The 17,746-nt window shown below is 37.3% G+C and overlaps 1 protein-coding gene across 1 annotated transcript in view; it reads left to right on the plus strand.

Moving 5' to 3' along the window:
• MIB1 (MIB E3 ubiquitin protein ligase 1) overlaps window positions 1-17,746 on the plus strand; it is a 126,741-nt gene that overhangs the window by 19,268 nt on the left and 89,727 nt on the right. The window contains exons 2-6 of the mRNA XM_053902495.1: window positions 2,041-2,212; window positions 4,060-4,189; window positions 6,141-6,245; window positions 9,320-9,386; window positions 11,172-11,376. Coding sequence (XP_053758470.1) covers window positions 2,041-2,212; window positions 4,060-4,189; window positions 6,141-6,245; window positions 9,320-9,386; window positions 11,172-11,376 — 679 coding nt within the window. The remainder of the gene's footprint in view (window positions 1-2,040; window positions 2,213-4,059; window positions 4,190-6,140; window positions 6,246-9,319; window positions 9,387-11,171; window positions 11,377-17,746) is intronic.

Raw genomic sequence — 17,746 nt, forward strand, 5'->3', positions numbered from 1 at the left:
TTACAATTTTAGATTAGTATGTGCTTATTTATTTTTTTGTTCATGGTTCTCTCTCTCTCTTTTTTAAGTAGAACAGTTCTAAATTTCAGTTTATTGCACTGTTTGTTCCTAAATATCTCTTACCTATTTGTTTTCTTTTGAATGATCTCATTTATACTTTTTTCAGTTACTTTTTACATCTTTTGTTTTCTAACCTGCAGCCACCAAGTCCTAAACCTCTTCTGGCTTCCATTTTCTCTCCAATTCTACTAGCTTTATCCCTACTTAAACTATTACTTTCTTCTCAACTGTTGTGGAAACTTCTTATAATTTGACTCCTTTTCTTTAGCCACTTTAATTTTCTTCCATTCTCTTCTCCGTACTACACCTAGAGTGCTATTTGAAAGCAGCAGAGGGCCTGTCCGCAGTAGCAGTAAAATAGTTACTGAATGAATCAAAAGGTACTGATGTCTGCTGTCTTGCCTGTCCCTGCAGTCAAGCATTTGGGTAGCAGGAGATTGTGGAAGGATTGCACACCAAACATACTTGGTATTGGGTGTCATGTTCTTTTGTAGTTCATGAGGCATCCCAGCTTCCTTCTGTTCTTCCTCCCACCCGTTCTTTATTAACCATCTCACCTCAGGCACAGGTTTATCTTCTGGTTTGGCTCTTTATTTAGAATCTGGTTACCTTATGGGACTTTAAACGTGAATATAGAAAATGAATTATACGGGTTTTCCCCCCCTTATCAGGAAGCAGCAATAGTATGTTCTTCTGGAGTTTAGTTTTAACTTTACTACTTTTGTGCTCTAATTCTTGCATCTACAGCACATTCTTATTTGATTCTTAGAACATCCTTAACCATTAAAAAACATAATGCCTCCTCCAAAGGGAACTGAAGTTCTGAGAACTAAAGTGACTCCTTTTATTTAATTTTGGGAAATTTCTAAACTTCACAAAATAGAGAATTAGATAATGAACCTCCTCCTGTTACCCAATTTCAACATGAGTGCTCTTGTTTCATCTAAACCCCACATTACTTCCCTACCCCCCCATTATTTTGAAATAAATACTATAATTTTATATGTAAATACTTCAGTTAAAATGACTTTTTCAAGGGCACAAAGATAGCTAGTGAAAGCCAGAACTCAAATCTTGAAGAGTGTCCGCGTTCAATGGACAATACAGCCCTTGCTGTTCAGTGTTGGGCCTGACCATTCCTACTGTAAAGTAGTGACACTGATGTTCACAGGCCACACATTGTTTAAAAAGCTTCTAGTTTTAACTTACTTATCAAGTGATCTAAGAATAACAGAATAGTAAAGGAACATTATCCCCAGTCTTGTTACTCTCAAATGTTAGTTATTTTCACTACTTTATAGTGGTACCTTTCATAGTTCTAACGTCTGTGTCATTCATGTGAACATTTTTAGTAGAGGTCATATTGCCAAGTGCTTATTTCCTTTTTCTAGGGTTTATTACTTCTTGTTCTGTAAGGAAAACAAACAGCAAACTCAATTATAGTATGTTGTTTCCTTTTAAACTGGGAAATTTACTTGGTAATGGTTTTCTGAAGTTTGTTTGGGGTGGGGAGCTTGTCAATGCCTAGGGATAAATGCTTAAGTTAATTGATAGTTTGTCTCTGTGAATCATGGGGATAGACTTGTTTCTTCTTTTGGAGTAATTGTTTGCGTGGAGAGTAGGTTGAAATTCCTGAAAAGAATCTGAATGTTTGAAGTCTGAAACATCTTGGTGGTAAATGATTCTTCTTTCTGTCACTAGATTGAACCTAAGTTTCAGTTTGACAGCATAGAATGTGCTACTGAGAAGTGCTCTTACTAATGAAGAAAGAAGTGATAGAAAATATGTAGTCTATAATTTGTACTGATTAAAATACTTGAAATATGTTGTCTTGAAAACATATGTGGTATATTTAAAATATTATTTCCTACTTTATTGAGAAACTTTGTAAAATGCTCCGTTCTTATTTTTCCCCCAGGGAGCAGTATTCAAGTGAATAATACTTGCAGTTAATGTAACCATGTATCCGTGTTTTAATAGGCATCAAGCATGATGGAACCATGTGTGATACCTGCCGCCAGCAACCAATCATTGGCATTCGATGGAAATGTGCAGAATGTACAAATTATGATTTGTGCACTGTTTGTTATCATGGAGATAAACATCATTTAAGACATCGCTTTTATAGAATTACTACACCAGGAAGTGAGCGGTAGGGTAAACAGTTTTTTCTTCAGTTGCAATTCCTTGTTTGTATTCAACTTTTTATACTACTGAGCCTTAAAAGTAGGATTTAAAAATAGTGTCTGACAGCTGGTTTAGTACCAGAGGTAGGAGATAACAGGCTAGTTGTGGAGCAGGCCTGCCATATAGTGAGAAAAGAGCTCTGTGAAGATGGAGCTGTACATGTTTTTCCAACGTAATCTGGGCTGTTCATCTCTAGCATGGAGGCTTGGCACCCCTCAATATTTGGAAATGCAAGGGCAGCCCAGAAGGCTGATTATTTTCTTCTCACTGTGCGTTCTATTCTGTTAATCGCTACCAAAAGAACACTAGGGCCCATTGATTGAGTCAACAGGCATTTATTAAGACTTGTGGCAGCTACTGTGCTTGTGTGAATTTGAAGAAAACGAAGACACAGTATTCTTAAGGAGTTCATAAACTAAGGGATTATTTGACCAACATGATTATCATGTGATGTTGTGGACTGTATGTAGAGATTATTAGCATTAAAGTGTTTTAGCAAAGAGAGAGAGGAATATCACGAAGTGGTACAGAATTTCAGGTGATTGAGTCTTCTTACATAGATGTGAATAGTGTATAGGGGCAAGAATCTAGCCAGTCATAGGGAGGCAGCAGTAGTAGAAAAATGGATTTGGGTATTAGCCTGTCCCAGTTCAAATCCTGGGCCTGCTATTTATTAACTGAGTGGTTTTGAACAAGTTGTTTATTTTTGACTTTTGTTTATAATTTTTAAAGTTAGGGTACAATAAAGGCATTGTAAAAATAAGTAGAATAATGAGATAAAAGTAGAAAAACAAAAGAGAAACCCCAAACCTTTTTGATTTTATGAATAAGAAGGATATAGAAGAATAAGGGATAGATGGTCTTGGAGAGCCAAGCTGGTCCAGATTGTTTGAGTATAGAATTTTTTCAAGGCCTGTAGTCTGCTGTAAGGATTCAATACTTTGGAGGCAAGTTAGTGTCAGGTCAAATCCAGGCCACAGATGTATTTTACTTGGTCCATACTGTGCTCTAAATTTTTGAACACACACATACACACACACATACACACACACACACACACACACCCAAATCCCTAACCCCTAACCCCTAACCCCTAACCCCTAACCCCTAACCCCTAACCCCTAATGTCAGCAGTGGGCCTGCATTTATTCATTTAACTCTGGTCAGCAACAGTTGGCTGAAGCAGAGTACCATCTGCACCCTTTAGACAAATCATGGTCTTCAGTTCACCGAAGTCCCTGCCACTCCCTGTTGTCTTTCTGAGCGTGGGGTCAAGTGCCAGTTGGCATTTGTCATTGTTGTGGTGTTTGTTGTCTTTCTTTGGCCTTAATTTAGGTTACTTTCCTGATGGATTTAGAGATTTGAATTTGTCTCTTCTTAAGTGGTGAAGGAAATAGTGATACTCTGAAGTGGTTGGACTGGATTCATATGTTGATTCCATTACTATTTAGCTTTTGTGACCTTGGGTAAATCACTTACCGCTTTGAGACTCTATTTCCTCATTTGTGAAATGGATAAAATAACAATACCTTTCTCTTAAGGAGTGTAACAGACTTTTACACTTATGGTAAAAGCTCAGTAAATATTAGATATTATTACTATTCTAACTACTGTCATCATCATCATGACCTGTGGAATGTAAAGGTATTTATGTATCATGCTATTAAGTATTAACTAGAACAGAGAAAAATCTTTTATATTTTTAAAGTAACCTTTTTTTATAATTTTATTTTTAAAAATAAATTGCTGTTAACCTATTTCTATTTTTTTTAAACCTATTTCTGTATAACTTAAAAATAATTTTATTTTTAGGGTTCTGTTAGAGTCTCGTAGAAAATCTAAGAAGATTACAGCCAGAGGGATCTTTGCAGGTGCCAGAGTGGTACGAGGAGTGGACTGGCAGTGGGAAGATCAGGATGGAGGAAATGGACGTAGGGGAAAGGTGAAACTTTTTTTATTAATTCATCATGTTATTCTAGAATATTGTATGTTCAGAAGATTTTTATTATTATAATTGAATTTCTTGGCCCATTTTTTCCTGTGTCACTAACAGTTTTTTAAAATCCTCATTTCTTTTTTTTCCCGGAAGAAAAAAGATTGTTCCTGCTCGGTTGTAAATATTGACATTCATGGAGAAGGTTGTTGGGTAGATTTTACCTTTCCACTTTTAGGCTTCATATTGCCATTTTGTTGCCCAGAATGCTTTTCTGAGGATCCTGTTTGGGCCAGTCCTTCTTAAACAGTATGTCATGCTTTTGACATTCTTGTTACTAACATTTCACTTGAATTTACTTGTTTTATATTTCATTCCCTTGAAGGCCTGTTTCTAGGCAGCTACTTTTGTTATCCAGTATACTTAACTCTGTTGCCATTCTCAGGTAAATCGTCCAGGAATCAAATTATAGCAGTTATTCTGAGCAGAATTTTGTATAGCCTGTTTAATTGGGGTGGGATAGCCAGAGATATTGGGGTAAGTGGGTTGTTGGTTTCATTTATTTTGGATTTTATGTTGCTTTTGCTGATTATTCATTCATTGATTCAGTCAGTCAGCTAATCTTGAACATGTATTGTTTGGTGTTATGCTAGATGCTAGATGTACTGAAATGAGTAACATTTCACGTATGAGACTTAGATGTCAGTCACTATCCGTTCATTCTACTGTTACCTTCTTGAAAAAATTGTTTTTAGCATTGGTGAATGATGATTTTAAAGTCTTTGTCATTGGAGCACCTGGATGGCTCTGTTCTTAAGAGCGTCGGAACTCTTGATTTTGGCTCATGTCATGATTTCACGGTTTGTGGGCTTGAGCCCGGCAAGAGGCTCTGCACTGACAGTGTGGATCCTGCTTGAGATTCTCTGTCCCCCTCTCTCTCTCTCTGCCCTTCCCTTGCTCGTGTGTGTGTGTGTGTGTGTGTGTGAGAGAGAGATGCTCACTCTCTCTCAAAATAAATAAATAAATAAATAAACTTAAAAGTCTTGGTCATCTGAAAATTCTCTCTTTTTTTTTTTTTTTTTTTTAAATTTTTTTTTAACATTTATTTATTTTTGAGACAGAGAGAGAGCATGAACGGGGGAGGGTCAGAGAGAGAGGGAGACACAGAATCTGAAACAGGCTTCAGGCTCTGAGCTGTCAGCACAGAGCCCGACGTGGGGCTCGAACTCACGGACTGTGAGATCATGACCTGAGCCGAAGTCGGACGCTCAACCGACTGAGCCACCCAGGTGCCCCTGAAAACTCCCTTTAAAAAAATTTTTTTTAATGTTTAGTTTTGAGAGAGAGAGAGAGAGAGAGAGAGAGAGAGCAGGAGCAAGCATGAGTGGGGGAGGGGCAGAGAGAGAGGGAGACACAGAATCTGAAGCAGGATTCAGGCTCCGAGCTGTCAGCACAGAGCCCGATGCAGGGCTTGAACTCACAAACCACGAGATCATGACCTGAGCCGAAGTCAGATGCTTAACCGACTGAGCCACCCAGGTGCCCCTAGAGAGCCGGTTTATCTTGAATCATTCTGAGGATCTGGCCAAAGATTTTAAATTTTGTAAGGAATAATGGATTTAAAATAATACACTGTTCTTAAAAGGAACCCTTTAAGAATATAAATCTAACATTTTATATTGAATTGTGTATTTTCTGATGATCTGTTACTATAATCACCAAGCCTCCCAATTCAGTATTTCTACAATGATTTTTGGAATTACCTTATAATTCCTGGAAAAATGTCTCTAATTATAATTCAGTTATATGTTAGAATTGACCTAGTTGACAAAATAGTATTTTTCATGATCCTGTTATAGAGGATGATAGCTGAAATGGTATTTAAGATTTTAAATATAATTAACTGAACTAACTTCTCCCCTCCCCTTTTAAAAATTGTTTTCTGCAACAATTCCCTTAGGTAACGGAAATCCAGGACTGGAGCGCATCAAGCCCACATAGTGCGGCATATGTTCTCTGGGATAATGGTGCTAAGAACCTTTACAGAGTTGGCTTTGAGGGCATGGTGAGTAGTAAGAATCACAAAAGATAAAAATATTGGATAGATGAAAGAAGGAAAATAAAAATAGCCCTTATTGTATTTTTTTTTTGTCATATGCTTTTGTCAGAATATAGCCATCTGAATTATGAATATGCAACAGGAGAAAAATCTGTAAAGTGAGGATTTAATAAAACTACATTTTTAGTACACTTGCTTAAACTATGTAATAGTAAATATGCCCACTTGTCCATCGACTAATGAATGGATAAAGATGTGGTGTGTATACACACACACACATATATACACAATGGAATATCACTCAGCCATCAAAAAGAATAAAATCTTGCCATTTGCAAAAAAGTGGATACAGCTAGAATGTTTAATGCTCAGAGAAACAAGTCAATCAGAGAAAGGCAAATACCATGTGATGTAACTCATATGTGGATTTAAGAAATGAAACAGAAGAGCATAAAGTGGGGGGCGGGAAGTGGAAAGAGAAGAGAGGGAAACAAACCATAAGAGACTCTTAACAATAGAGAGCAAACCGAGGGTTGATAGAGGAAGATGAGTAGGGGGATGGGATAAATGGGTGATGGTCATTAAGGAGGGCACTTGTGATGAGCACTAGGTATTGTATGAAAGTGATAAATCACTGAATTCTACTCCAGACACCAATTTTGCACTGTTTGTTAACTAAAATTTAAATTAAAAAAAAAAAAAAGGAAAGAAAAAAATAGTAAATACGATTTTGCCCTCAGTGAATATTTGGGTAACTTACTATATATTGATTGTGTAGAGCTGATCCCTTATGAATCCAAGTTAGGGGCTTATTTATTAAAATCGATCTCAAAAAAATTTAGAATCATCTGTAAGGCTGCTCCTTGGCATGGACACAGAGTGTAGTATTTTAATGAGGTTTTAATGGGATGTTTGTATTCTGGCTCTAGTAGCTAATAAAAGTATAAATTACAGTAGATGTTAAAGTTGTTTTTAAAGAGATTTTCCCCCTCTATTTTTATTTTTAAAATTTTTATTCTGGTTATTTATTTATTTATTTATTTATTTATTTATTTATTTTTAAGTAGGCTCCAAGTCCAGCGTGGGGCCTAATGCAGGGCTTGAACTCATGACCCTGAGATCAAGACTTGAGCTGAAATCAAGTCAGGCACTTAACCGACTGAGCCACCCAGGCACCCCTCCTTTTTTAAAGAGTAGTATTGGTAATTGAAAATGATTGACTTAGAAGCACTTTAAATTACTTAAGTGTTTAGGAGAATAATAGTGGTTTATTCAATGGATTGCCCTATATTTCTGCATTTCCTGGAAAACTGTTTAAATGTTGACCTCGGCTATTTAATTTATGAAGTACAACTAAATATATTAATGCCAAAACATTAATGCCTATCATATCTTTTCCATCTTGAATACATTCCTCCTCAAAGAATTTAAATTGGATTTTTTCCCAACTCTTATATGCCCTTGGTAGGAGGGGAAAAATATCCCACTGTCTGTTTGCCTTTAATTTATTCCATTTATTTATTTATTTATTTATTTTTTGTAAATTTTTTTTTCAACGTTTTTTATTTATTTTTTTTGGGACAGAGAGAGACAGAGCATGAACGGGGGAGGGGCAGAGAGAGAGGGAGACACAGAATCGGAAACAGGCTCCAGGCTCCGAGCCATCAGCCCAGAGCCTGACGCGGGGCTCGGACTCACGGACCGCGAGATCGTGACCTGGCTGAAGTCGGACGCTTAACCGACTGCGCCACCCAGGCGCCCCTATTCCATTTATTTTTAAAAGCCAGCAATGTGGACTCTAAGCAAATACTTCATTTACCAATTTTAATACTTGTATATTGTATTAGTTATCAGTTTTTCATTAGTATTAGTATTATTAGTATTTTTATGCCTTCTCCTGTTTTTAAATTGTGGATTTTTCTGGGAATTCTGACTGATTATTAACTTGCTTCAGATGAAGCCTTACAGGATGTATGTGCAGAGGTATTTAATGAGTAGTATATATGTAGATTGATCCTTTTTGATAGCTGAGTAGTACTTCTCTGTATGATTATGCCATTATTTAATAAGGTTTCTGTTGGTGGTACCTCCATTTTTTAAAATTATTGCAAGATTTTTTTTTTTTTTTTAATTGTTGTAAGCGTTGTTTCAGTAAACATCCTTAGACATATCTTTGCACATTTATGGATATATTTCTTTAGGGTAGATTCTTAGAAATGGGATTGCTGGGTTAAAGTATCACATTAAAATAATTTGACCCATGTCTCTTTGGCTGAGACTGAGCTAAATGTGATGCTCTGGTGGGAAAGGAGGCTGTAAAAGAGAGTCTGTGTGTGTGTGTGTGTGTGTGTGTGTGTGTGTGTGTGTGTTAGGAACTATTAGATACTTTTAAATCTAAATTTTCCTAGTAACTTCCAAGGTTCTTCTAAGTTCATGTTTTCTGTACTTTTGATTATATCACTGCCTCCCCATTCAGATATTTAAATAATAGTATGTTTTCTTATAAAAACTAAGTGGGAAGGAACTTGAGTTAATCAATTTATGAAGTAAGGACTAAAGTTTATGTAAATGGAAAATTACCTGGCCGGGAACCAAAAGACTAAATTTGGTCCTATCTTTTCTTTTTTCTGGTTGTTTAGTTTTGGATACTTTTCTTTACTAAATGAGTTAATACCTGGCTTGTATATGTCGTAAAATTGGTTGAAAAGGGTAAATGAATTGAGTTCTTTTTTGTAAAAGTATTTTTAAAATAGAATGTGTTAGTTACATTTTAAATGCTAGGTATTTGTTGAGGGCCTGTATGTGGTGTTGAAAATATTTTAGTGGTGAAGATCTAGGCATTTTCATTTTGAACTTTAAAGGAAAGCTAAAAGTAAATAAAGTATGGCCTATCTGGAGATCAGGCTTTTAATTTTTGATGAGTGCTTTTGAAAGCAGTGTTTAGTGTTACTGTTAACCTAGAGCTACTCTTAACTTTTGTTGAGGGTATGTTCTGAATGAACATTTTTGCCTATTTTAGGTACTGAGCTATACTTGAAGTTTTCAAGCATGATTTTTCTGGTTTCTTTTCTTCTTCTTAGTCTGATCTCAAGTGTGTCCAGGATGCCAAAGGAGGTTCTTTCTACAGAGATCACTGCCCTGTGCTAGGTAAGTCAGCAGACTAGAGAAAATTACTAACTAGCAGGTCAGGGTTCTTGGAATCAGAAATCTTTAAATGGGACTTTAAAAAAAAGTTATTTAAGGGATACTTTTTGGGTTTTATTTTTTTTTTTAAAGCATTTGTTCTTTTTTATCAATTTATTTAGACTGAAAAGGTTGTCATGTCTTAAAAATTGGTATACCATTTATATGTCATATTTGAAACTTTGTCTTTTAGTTATAAACGTAGTGTTGAAAAATTTTTTGTTAGGTTATCAGTATGTCTTACATATTGAGAATAGAATCTGACAATTTAGTGTTTATAAATTCCTTAGAAGTTTTATAAAATTGCCTTAAAAAAAAGGTTTTATTTATTTGAGGGCGGGAGGGGGGAGAGAGAGAGAAATAGAGAGAGAGAGAGAGAAAGAGAGAAAGAGAGAATCCCAAGCAGGCTCCAAGCTGTCAGCATGGAGTCAGACTTGGGCCTCTAATCCGCAAACCATGAGATCATGACCTAAGCTGAAACCAAGAGTCTGATGCTCAACAGACTGAGCCACCCAGGCACCCCTAAAATTGCCTTCTTAATACAAAAATAGTTTGAAGATTAAGGTTATATAATAAATATAATTTTTCATGTGCCATTAAAGTAAGGGATAAGGAAACCAAAACTGTCTTCATTTTATAGATTCTTTATTGTGGCCACAGTAAACATTTACCACATTATTCAGATTAAGGTTTTAGTCTGTGAATGTTTGCCTTTTCATGTGAGCTCTGTGTTCCTTTTTTAAAATCATTTGATTTCCCTTCTGGCCAAAAAGTGTTATTTTTTTGCAGCATACCCTGATTTTCTTTTTCTTTTTTTTTTTTTTAAGGAATGTAGAAGAAGTACTTATATTTTGACAAGATCATTCCTTTTCCATGTTTCAGAAATTTCCTTCTTTTGGATCTTGCTTTCACAAGAGAAGTATAGAATCAACATATTTTTTGGATCCCTCATCATAGTGTTTTATGATCATGAATCCTTTATCCCAGAGCTAGGTTTTTTTTTTCTTTAATTTTAAAATTTATTTATTTTGCGAGTGAGCGAGCAGGGGAGGGGCAGAGAGAGGGAGAGAGACAGATTCCCAGGCAGGCTCCACACTGTCAGTGCTTGGAGCCCAATGCGGGGTGGGAACCCATGAATTGTGAGATCATGACCTGAGCCGAAATCAAGAGTCAGACACTTAATTGACTGAGCCACCCAGGTGCCCCTATCCCAGACCTAGCTTTGAGAATAATATAGGGGATGGGCTTTTAAATATCTAAAGATGCTCTTTAGGAAAAAAAATCAAAAGGGCCATTTGGTAAAAAATAGTACTAAGCACTTCAGAGAAGAAAATAATTTTAAGATTCTCTTTCATATTCTCTAGCTGGTTATGGTGGCTGTAGTTTGTTACTGAACCTCAATAACTGTCTAATTGTAGTTATTGCAGGAATAGTCAACAAGTCATCCAGGCAGAAAAGTGAACATTTTAAAAACCCAGAACTTTGTACTTTGATATAGGGTTATTGTTCGGTTGTTGTTATGAATCATCACATTATTTCAATTTGTGAGTCTGATTGGTTTTTTTCTTCTTATTTTTGAAGCTCTCTAGCTCCAGAATTTGATACTTACAATATATTCTCAAAACATTTTAAAATTGGAGGGTAACTAAAACTAAAATATCTAGAGCTTGCTCTTGTTTACAAATAATACAGTTGCATGCTATTGCAGTGGTTTCCCTTTACCTTTGTCAACTCCCTCTGCAATTACAGGTGAGCAGAATGGCAACAGGAATCCTGGTGGATTGCAGATTGGTGACCTGGTGAATATAGATCTTGACCTAGAAATTGTACAGTCTTTGCAGCACGGTCATGGAGGATGGACTGATGGCATGTTTGAGACTTTAACTACAACTGGAACTGTTTGTGGCATTGATGAAGATCATGACATTGTAGTACAGTATCCAAGTGGCAATAGGTTGGTGATATTTCTTGATTTTTAGTAATGGCAAATAAAGTTAGTATATAGAAGAAAGAACCTTAGAGAAAGCAAATAATGTGCTATAATCAAAGACTCCTTTAAGCTAGCTCTTAAAATAGTAGCTAAAAATCCAGAATATGTTGGTAAAGTGGAGCGGAACAAATGATAAATGTGTGTGTGGTATGTATGTGAATTTATATGAATATGCTTATACAATGTTCTGTGCACTTTTTTTTTTTCTGGAGGAGGAGAATACATTGTATTGGTATTAGTTCAAATACAGCTAAAAAGTTCTCTGTTCATAATAGACCATATCAGTTTGCCCTGAATGAGAATAAAATTAGAACTCTGGCCCATATCTCCAGTCATCTCTTGGTACCATAGCTTTTTCTTGCCACAGACGTGTGAATACACCAGTCCTTATTAGCAACATAGAATTACATGCATTTCTTCACTGTCTACCTTTGCACTGCACATACTACTTCTTCCATGCAGAATACCCTTTTCTCCTTTTCTGCCTCTTTGCCTGGATTAACTCCTGCATCCTGTAAATACTGAGCTTATGTGTTTTGGGAACCTCCTCTCTTATTCCACAATCCCTGGTATATGTACATGCTATTCATCTGTGTAGGTCTCCTGTTATATATGAAAATAGTTATTTATTTTACATCTAGGTTGTGAGTTTCTTGGAGCCTTTGATTTATTTGCTCTTAGGGGCTAAAGTATATTCAATTTACTGGCATGTTTATAGTATTTTATTTTATTTTTTAAAAAAATTATTTATTTTTTATTTTACAGAGAGAGAATGTGCATGAGCAGGGGAGAGGGCAGAGGGAGAGAGAAAGACAGAGCAGGGGAGGGGCGGAGAGAGAGAGAGAGAGAGAGAGAGAATCCCAAGAACCCCAACATGGGGCTCATTCCCATGACCCTGGGATCATGGCCTGAGCTGCAGTCAAGAGTTGGATGCTCAACCCACCCACTGAATCACCCATGCACCCGTTTATAGTATTTTAAAGAAAAAGCAGTAGTCAAATTGAACAATTGTCAAAGCTTTGTTACTGATATATGCATAAAGAAACAAACTTGTTGAGGTTCCTTAGGGGAGGGGTTATATATAGGATGAAGAAAATTAACATTAAGTTGTTTCCCAGTGTATAGAATTAGCTCTAATTGTGTTCAAATCTTAAGGATACACGTGGTCATACCAGGAGGTACAGAAATAGCGTTTGACAAAATCCAAGTCCCTTTCATGATAAAAACACTAAATAAAGTAGTAACGGAAGGGTTCTTTGCTGGTAAAGGACATCTATGAAAACCCACAGCCTAGGGTGCCTGGGTGGCTCAGTCATTTAAGCATCCAGCTCTTTCTTTTTTTTATTTTTTTATTTTACAATTTTTTTTTAATGTTTATTTATTTTTGAGACAGTGAGAGACAGAGCATGAACGGGGGAGGGTCAGAGAGAGAGGAGACACAGAATCTGAAGCAGGCTCCAGGCTCTGAGCTGTCAGCACAGAACCCGACGTGGGGCTCGAACTCAGGGACCGTGAGATCAAGACCTGAGCCGAAGTAGGACGCTTAACCGACTGAGCCACCCAGGCGCCCCTAAGCATCCAGCTCTTGATTTTGGCTCAGGTCATGATCTTGTGTGAGTTCACTTGAACTCTTGGTGAGTTCAAGCCCTGCATTGGGGTCCACACCAACAGTGCAGAGCCTGCTTAGGATTCTGTCTCTCTCCTTCTCTTTCTCCTCCTTCCCTGTGCGTGCGCACTCTCTCTCTCTCTCTCTCTCTCTCTCTCTCTCTCTTTCTCTCTCTTCTCTTTCTTTCTCTCTCTCTCCCTCTCATACACACACACACACACACACACACACACACACACACACACACACAATGAATAAAATAAACCCACAGCTAACATCATACCCAACTGGTGAGAGACTGAATGCTTTTCCCCTAAGATCAGGAACAAAATAAAAATGTCTGCCCTCCCCACTTTTATTCAGCATTGTTCTAGAGGGTCTAGCCAGGGCAATTAGGCAAGAAAAAGAAATAAAAGGAAGAAGTAAGAGAAAAGGAGCTAAACCATCTTTGTTCATAGGTGACATGATCTTGTGAATAGAAAAACCTAAGGAATCCACAGAAAACTGTTAGGACTAATAAGTGAGTTCTGCAAAGTTGAGAGATACAAGATCAATGTAGAAAAGTCAATTGTATTTTTGTATACTAGCAATGAGCAATTTGGAAATGAAATTAAGAAAAGTTTCATTTACAGTAGCATCACAAAGAATAAAATACCTAAGAATCAGTTCAGCCCAAGAAGTGCAAGACTTGGGGAGTCTTGCTGGCTCAGTTTGTAGAGCATGCAGCTCTTGATCTCAGGGTCATGAGTTTGAGCCCTGTGTTGGATGTATAGATTACTTAAAAAAAAAAAAAAAAAAAAAGAATTGCAAGACTTGTACACTGAAGACTACAAAACATTGTTGAAGGAAATTAAGGAAGACCTAAATAAATGGAAAGACATCTCATATTTATGGCCCAGAAGATCTGATATTGTTCAGATTGTATATTAGTTTCCTAGGGTTGCCATAACAAATTACCACAAACTGGGTGACTCAAACCATGGCACTTTATTCTTTCACAGTTTTGGAAAGCTAGAAGTCCAAAATCAAGGTGTTAGGGAGATTGGTTCCTTGTGTAGGCTCTGAGGGAGAATCTGTTCTATGCTTCTCTTAACTTCTGGTGGTTGTTGGCAATCCTTGGTGTTCCTTGGCTTGTAGATGCATCATTCATTTCTCTGCCTCTGTCTTCACATGGCCTTCTCCTCTGTGAGTCTGTGTGTCCCTGTGTCTTCACGTGGCCTCCTTTTTTGGGGGGGTACACATTTTATTTTAAATGCATTCAAATCGACTGTTTGAGACTGAGAGCCATATGATCAGTCCTCCAGCCCAATATTTTATTTTGGTGCAGCTTAACCATCCATGAGGAAAGAACCCTGAGAAAACATAGAAGTAAGTTAATTGAGCTCATGATAATTCTAAAATCTTTTACAGAGAAAATGACCAAAGCTGATTTCACATGACCTTCTTATAAGGACACTAATCATTGAATTTAGGGCCCACCCTAATCTAGTATGACTTCATTTTAACTCGATTAAATCTCCAATGACCCTGTTTCTAAATATGGTCCCATTCAGAGGTATTGGGGATTAGGAGTTCAACATATTTTTTGGATGACATAATTCAGCCTATAACAGATGCCAGTTTTTCCCCAAACTAATCAACAAATTTAATGCAATCTGTATCAAAACCCTAGTACCTTTTTTATACAAATTGACAATCTATTTCTATAGTTCATATGGAAATTCAAGTAACCCAGAATAGCCAAAACAATTTTAAAAAGAAAAACAAAATGGGAGGACTCACACTGCCTAATTTCAAAATTTATGATAAAGGTGTAGTAATCAAGACATAATCAAGACTATTATTGACATAAGATGGATGTATAGATCAATGGAACAGAACTGAGAGTCTGAGAATAAGCCCTTGCATTTAAAGTCATTTAATTTTTGACAAGGGTTCAATATAGTTCAATGGGGAAAGAATAGTCTTTTCAGTAAATGATGCTGACAATATATATAGGCATACCTTGGAGATATTGCAGGTTCGGTCCAGACCTCTGTAATAAGGAGAGTCAAATGAAGTTTTTGTTTCCCATTGTGTATAAAAATTATGTTTACACAATACTGTAGTCTATTAAATGTGCAGTTATACCATAAATATTGTCCAAAAATGCTAACTATAATCTGAGCTCTTTGCGAGTTGAAAACTTTTTACTGCCAACATTAATGTTGATGGCTGCTGCCTGATCAGAGTGGTGGTTGGGTGTCACCAATTTCTGGTGACAACAGTGATGTTTGCTGCATTGATTGACTCTTCCTTTCATGAATGATTTCTCTGTGGCATGCAGTGCTGTTGGATAGCATTTTACTCACAATAGAACTTCTTACAGAACTGGAGTCAGTCTTCTGACAACCTACCTCTGCTCTATCAACCAAGTTTATGTAATATTCTAAATCCTTGTTTTCATTTCAACAGTCTTCACCCTATCTTTGCCTGGAATTAATTCCTTCTCAAGAAACCACTTTCTTTGCTCATCCGTAAGAAGCAACTCCTCATCTGTTCAAAAGTTTTAGTATGGGGTTATGGTAATTGAGTTATATCTTCAGTCTCCACTCTTAATTCTAGTCCACTCCTAATTCTAGTAATCTGCAGTTACTTCCTCCACTGAAGTCTTGAACCCCTCAGGGTCATCCATAAACATTCGAATCAACTTCGTCCAAACTCCTGTTACTGTTGATATTTTGACCTTTTCCTATGAATCACAAATGTTCTCATTGACATCTGGAATGGTGAATCCATTCCCAAAGGTTTTCAGTTTACTTTTCCAAGTTCATTGGCGGAATCATTATCTATAGTAGATATAACCCTATGAAAATATACTTTTTATTTCCTTTTTATTTTTTGAGAGAGAGTGTGAGTGGTGAGGGGCAGGAATGAGAGAGAGAGGGAGGGAGGGAAAATCTTAAGCAGGCTCCACACCCAGTGCGGAACCCAGTGTGGGGCTTGGTCTCACGATTATGAGATCATGACCTGAGCCAAAATTAAGAGTTGGATGCTTAACTGACTGAGCCAACCAGCTGCCCCAATGAAATGTATTTTTTTTTTTTTAACATTTATTTATTTTTGAGACAGAGACAGAGCATGAACGGGGGAGGGTCAGAGAGAGGGAGACACAGAATCTGAAACAGGCTCCAGGCTCTGAGCTGTCAGCACAGAGCTCGATGCGGGGCTCGAACTCACGGACCGTGAGATCACGACCTGAGCTGACGTCGGACGCTTAACCGACTGAGCCACCCAGGCGCTCCGATGAAATGTATTTTTAATGTTTATTTATTTTTGAGAGAGAGCAAGAGTGAGCGTGCACAAGTGGGGGAGGGGCAGAGAGAGAGGGAGACACAGAATCGAAAGCAGGCTCCAGGCTCTGAGCTGTCAGCCCAGAGCCCGCTGCAGGGCTTGAACTCAAGAACTTCGAGATCATGACCTGAGCCAAGGTTGGGTGCTTAACCATTGAGCCACCCAGGTGCCCCGATGAAATGTACTTTTAAATCCTAAAATATAAGACTGTGTGACCTTGGATTAGATAGTGGTTTCTTACATAGGACCCCCAAGGCAGAAGGACCAAAGAAAAAGTGAATAAATTGGACATCATCAAAATTAAAAAATTGTGTTTTGAAGGAAACTTTGGGAGAAAATATTTGCAAATCATATGCCAGACTTGGGACTTGTATCTCGAATATGTAAAGAACTCTTATAATTCAACAACAAAAGACAACTAACCCATTTAAAATATGGACAAAGGATTTTTAAACAACAGAAATTCATTTTCTTACAGGTCTGGAGGCTGGAAGTCCAAGTTCAAGTTTCCATTAGGGTTGGTTTCTGTTGAGACCACTTCCTGGCTTTTATAGTTGGTTGCCTTCTCACTATGTTCTCCCATGGCCTTTTCTCTGTGCATGCTCAGAGAATGACATCTCCTAAATCTGTTCCTTTTCTTATGAAGACATCAGTCTTGGTGGATTAGCATCCCACCTTTCTGACCTCATTTAATTTTAGTTATTTCCTTAAAGGCTCTGTCTCCAAATACAGTCACAGTAGAAGTTAGGAGTTAATACCTACAGAAAGATGCTCAACATTATTAGCAATTAGTTAGTAGGGAAATGTAATTCAGAATCACAATGAGGAATGTAAATGCAGGGAAATGTAATTCAAAATCACATACTAGAATAAAATAGTATATAATTACAAGTGTTGGTGAGGGTGTGGAGAAATTAGAACCAAAGCCTCGTACACTGATAATAGGAATGTGAACTGGTCTTGATGCTTTGAAAATATAGTTAGCATATGACTCAGCTGGTCCACTCTTAGGTTTATACTCAAGAGAATTGAGGGGCGCCTGGGTGGCTCAGTCGGTTGAGCATCTGACTTCGGCTCAGGTCATGATCTTGTAGTTCATGAGCTTGAGCCCTGCGTCGGGCTCTGTGCTGACAGCTCGGAGCCTTGAGCCTGTTTCGGATTCTGTGTCTCCCTCTCTCTCTGCCCCTTCCCCACTCATGCTGTGTGTCTCTCTGTCTCTCAAAAATGAATAAACGTTAAAAAAATTAAAAAAAAAAAAAAAGAGAATTGAAAGTGTGTCCACACGAAAACCTGTACATGAATGTTTGTGAGTGCATTCTTAATAACAGCCAAAATTTGAAACATCCCAAATGTCTATCATCTGATGAATGGATAAACAAGATATGATGTCTCCAT

Source organism: Panthera pardus, unplaced genomic scaffold (assembly GCF_024362965.1).
Source record: "Panthera pardus isolate Hobbes unplaced genomic scaffold, ASM2436296v1 HiC_scaffold_15, whole genome shotgun sequence".
In the NCBI taxonomy this organism is placed as follows: Eukaryota; Metazoa; Chordata; class Mammalia; order Carnivora; family Felidae; genus Panthera; species Panthera pardus.